The sequence below is a fragment of the Camelus ferus genome, chromosome 5 (assembly GCF_009834535.1).
Source record: "Camelus ferus isolate YT-003-E chromosome 5, BCGSAC_Cfer_1.0, whole genome shotgun sequence".
Lineage (NCBI taxonomy): Eukaryota > Metazoa > Chordata > Mammalia > Artiodactyla > Camelidae > Camelus > Camelus ferus.
In genome coordinates, this window is record NC_045700.1 from 64,817,530 (window position 1) to 64,822,373 (window position 4,844).

Genomic DNA, 4,844 nt, shown 5'->3' on the forward strand with positions numbered 1-4,844 from the left:
ATGTGTCAACAGCAAGCTTACAGAACAGTTTCCTAGAAACTACTATCTGCAAAGCTAAAATGTGTAAGTTATTTTAAAATAATACCTCATTTAGTCCACACTACAACCTTATGAAATGAAGAGTATTATTACACCGAATTTTACAAATTAGGAAACTGAGGCACAGAAATGCTAAGTAACTTGCCAATTGCCTCGAGCTATTAAATGGGTTTGGACCCAGGCGTTCTGGTTCCAGAGCCTGTCCTCTTAACTACTACCCCACTCCACCCTGTGTAAGCAAGTCTACTTTATTCTCAGCTTTATTTTTGATGGACCTTTCCAATGAGCCTGAAAGGAAAAAAAGACCACTTTACTGCATGAAACACACAGGAAATATTTTATTAGCTTCTAGATGGAGAAAAGGGTAGAGTAAAAATGTTTCAGTAGAAATCCACGGCCCTCCTCAAGGAGCCCACTCGGGCACTCGTGGCCCCCCAGTCGTGGTAGTGCCTGTAGTCCCCCGGCCGCAGCAGGTACTGCCGCCCCCGGTAGTTGGGCATCTCGTAGAGGACCCACCAGCCCTCCAGCACATTGAAGGAGTGGATCTCACTGAAGTGGAAGCGGTCGTGGAGTGAGGAACAGTCCTCGGTGATCTCCACCATCTGGCCCCTGTAGTCCTCTCGCTCGTAGATCCTCAGCCGGTGGGAGCTTGTCTGTGGATTCAGCGATCAGCAGGTGGGGAAAAGTCAGAACACCTAGCCTTTAGCAACCACTCACTCACACCCCTGGGGGGATGGGCATTGCTTTATCTTTCTTGTATCAAAGGTGACAAAATTAAAGAGACTGCCAACACTAGGGCTGCTGTGTATGGTTGGATAGGTTGTACACTGCAAAATGCAAAAAGGAGAGGGAGAGTATAGCTCAAGTGGTAAAGCATATGCTCAGCATACACAAGGTCCTGGGTTCAATCGCCAGTATCTCCTCTAAAAATAAATAAATAAGTAAGCCTAATTACGCCCTCAAAAATAAATTTAAGAAATTTTTAAAAACACAAAAGGGCACCATCCACATAGACAGTGACATGAATGGTATTCCCTAGAGTTTTTCTGGGTCACCACCAATATGAACCATACATGCTGGCTCTATTTAGTACCATTCTTAAGTAACAATTTTTCTGTATTTGTTTTGCTCTTTCCTTTATAGACTTATGGTAGTCAGGAGCTCTCCTTGGAAGATATAAAAATAATTAGATATTTTCATAAAAAGACAAATATATCCCTGGCAAAAGGCATGATTTTGAATCTCAGTAACATTAGAAGAGGCTGGGGAGAGAGGAAGTCGAATTGCTTTCCCCAAAGTGAGGTACAGATTGGTGGTAATTCAGCCCAGGCAAATCCTTAATCCTTTCCTTTCTTTTTAAGTCCTGCTGCTCCAAAATCCTAAAGAGTAAGAGCCATTAGAGGGTTCAGTTCTCAGCTCTAGTATATGCTCCAGAAAAGCAGTTTTAGGTAATTAATAAAAACAGAAGTTCAAGATGATGAAGGAGGCCTGTCTAGATCAAGAGATTATAAAACCTTGAGAAAAATGGAAGGCAGGCTGTTGGTCCTGAGCAAATCCTGTCTGTCTTTTCTTGAGCACTTCTTCTTTTATCTGCTTGTTCCTTCTGAGTGGGTATCCATTCCATGTCTTCCTTCTTCCACCATTAAATCCTCTTTAGGAAGGCTGTCATAAGCAATTCATTCTGAGGTATAAAAAACTGCTAACAAGACACCTTCCACGGTTCGCAAAGGACTCACATGTATGTTACCTAATTTGATCTTCACAACAGCCCAACACATGTGCAGCAACTATTCTAAGTCTTTTTTTATGAGAAACTACTGACTAGGGCTCTCGGTCTATAATCAGAAAAGGCAGGACGGGAAAGTGGAAGCCTAGATTTCCAGGCTCCTAATGCCAGTCTGGGTCCTGTTGAGGCATTAAAGCCTCTGCGGGGTTTCAAACTTCCCCACAGTGGCACATTATCCACAGGACTCTGTCATAGTTAAATTAGAGCATCTCTAGCTGTGGAATTCCAGGCTGCTGGGGCTTTATTTGGGTAGCAGTGGGCTTTGCAGGAGCTACTGGAATCACATTGTTAGTTATTTGTTTTGCCTAATCAAAAAGCAGGACTTGTAGACGCTTGATATTGGAGGAGTGGGTGGCTTGTCCGTGCCAGGCAGTCTCCTTTGGACCTTATCACAGCTCTATGAACTAGCTGCTCTTACTAGCGCTGTCTCACTGATGAGGACAGAGAGAACCGGCCCCAGTGACCAGTCTCAGGCCGCCTGAGTGTGAGTCCACCTGCTGCTTGTTCACCACCTCTGCCGTAGACGCTGTGAACTAAGGCCGTGCACTACTTTTTCCGAGTAGAGGTGAGTTCAATTTTAGAAAAGGAAAAGAAAATTTCACTTAAAAGCATTGCATCGCATACTTTTTCAGTGAAACCTTCGAGGTATTAATAAAGGGAAAGAGAACCCAGTGAGGGCCAGCAAAAGAAGGCCACCGCCCTAGATAATGACTCCCGCGCCTGGAGCGCTGGGGTCACTCGAGGGCCCGCGGGACCAGGGGAACGGGACTCACGTGGGGGATGAGGCGGCAGGAGCGGATGGAGTCGCTGAGGCCCATCCACTGCTGGTAGTCGGGGTAGTCCCCGCGCCGCAGGAAGTACTGGCAGCCCGAGAAGTTGGGCTGCTCGTACAGCATCCAGCAGCCGCTGTCCACGCGGATGGAGTTGCAGCGGCCCACGTAGGGCTGCAGGTTGGCGTGGTCGCTGCTGCACTCGTAGTGGCGGCCCTGGAAGCCCCGGTCCTCGTAGAAGGTGATCTGCAAGGAAGGGGAGGAGAGGGCTCAGAGGCCAGGCTCGCAGCCCCCGTGTGCGGGGCCCCTCGCGGCCCGGGCGCCGGGCTCACCTTCCCCATGGCTGGAGCACACGTGCGGCGCGAGCTCAGTGCGGCGGGGCCGGCGCGGCGGGTCTATATAGCAGGAGGGCTGCTGCGTTGGCAGGAACAACACAAAAGGGCCCCCGGGGGAGGAGGATTTCCTCTCTCTCTCTTTTCTATATAATGACGACGGGGGTGGGGTGGGGGACTTATTGTATGTTTTCTCTTAGACTCTCCAGAGCTTTCGAACTGATGACCCGCGTAAAACTGTCACTTGGTGCCTCTGGGGCCTTTAGATGAAGCCTATTCAGGAAATTGGAACCGAGCAAAAGCGCTTAACCGAGTTAATAATTGTAATTCAATATTTTTTCACTTTTTAAAATGTCAAAATGATCTCTTTTAGGTAACAACAGCAGGTAGTGAACGAGTCTGAGGTCAGGGTGGGCTACAGCAGGAGGCGTTTAGATCGGAGAGCATTTCCCTGGTGTGAGGCTGGGGGGCGTGGGGACGCACCTGCCTTCTCCGCAGGACGTTTAGAGGAGGATTGGGGTTTCCTCTAAGAGAACCTCTGAGATCCTCCCCGCGGATGAGCGGGTGCAGCAGATACTACACCTGAGGAAAGGAGGGGATGGAGTTGGATCCTCAGAAAGCCCTGTTTAGGCTTCTGGCTCTGCTCTGCTCCCTGGAGACCCGGCGGACCAGGGACACCTCCAGACTCAGCCCGGTGCCTGCCACCCCACAGGCCAGGAAACCCTCACCTTTGGAGTTCATGAGGTGGCTCTCTGGTGGTTTTTAGTCACACCGTAACTTTCTATTTAATATTTTTACTAACTAAGTGCTAGGCTTATTTGTTTGGATCTAGCTGCTGACAAATGCAAGTTAACCTGCAAATATAACAAGATTTTAAATCCCACCATTTTACAAAGCGTCTGCCTTCTCTACCTTTCCCAGCCCTGGGCAATCCCTGGTCACTCTCTGGTTAAGCCCTGGTCACACTCTGACTCTAGAGGCTGGAGTCTTCCTTCATCCCGTCAAGGCTCTGTCTCCTCCTCCGGCCCCTAGCAGCTCCTGGTGCCCTACTCTCTTTAGAGCAAGCTTTCTCAACCTCAGCACTACTGTGACATTTTAGACTGGAAACTCTTGTGGGAGACTGTCCTGTACATTGAGGATATTTAGCAACACTCTTACCACTATCCACTAGAGGCCGGTAGCACCCCCTTCCTTCCTCCCCAAGTTATGGCAACCTGAAATGTGTTCAGATATTTTCAAAAGTCCCCATGGGGAACAAAATCAGCCTTTCTTGAAAACTATGTGCCTAACATTCTCACCAGCACTTACCCCACTGCATTAATGAGATCATTTGCCGACTGTGTGGAATTGCAGAAATTCCTCAGAGATGCTCTGGAGCCACTCAGAGAGCAAGTAGGAGGGAAAGGGGGTGGGGTGTGTGTGTGCCTCTCCTATTCTTCTACTTCAGCCAGAGCATTTTCACTTGTATCTGTTTTATAGAAAAACTTATTTGAAAACAGGGTTTTATTACTAGATGATGATAAGTTTTAAAAAATAAATATTTGAAGACCTTTGGTTTAAGGAATTGTGATTCTCATAATGCCCTTTAAAATACAAATATTTTACCTACTAACCCCAGTACATAATGGAATTGTTATCCTTTTACAGATCAGTGTAGATGAGTTTCTCTAGAGAGCTTGTTAATTTCTCATGCAAAGATCTCGAGAGCATGAAACACAGGCTGGCTAAATTTTGATGTGATAAAGTCTGGAAACACTGGATCATGGCACTGTGCCAAAGAGAGCAAGAATGAGGTGGATATCACATGGAAAGTTCTGGACAACCAGAGATTAGCCCATGAACAGTGAGCTAGTGAAAAGGGGCTGTGAAGAGCTGGCAGAGAGAATGCACTAAAACTGGGCTTTGACAAATTCACAG

General features: G+C 47.4%; 1 protein-coding gene across 1 annotated transcript; it reads right to left on the bottom strand.

Annotated features, from left to right (window-relative positions):
• Nucleotides 1–337: 337 nt before the first annotated feature.
• Nucleotides 338–3,040, bottom strand: LOC116663872 (gamma-crystallin F). The gene is made up of 3 exons (XM_032480825.1): nucleotides 2,928–3,040; nucleotides 2,599–2,841; nucleotides 338–692 (listed from the first exon to the last, which is right to left on the bottom strand). Exons 1-3 carry the CDS (start codon nucleotides 2,934–2,936, stop codon nucleotides 420–422), a joined length of 525 nt encoding a protein of 174 aa, XP_032336716.1. The 5' UTR covers nucleotides 2,937–3,040; the 3' UTR covers nucleotides 338–419.
• Nucleotides 3,041–4,844: the final 1,804 nt, after the last annotated feature.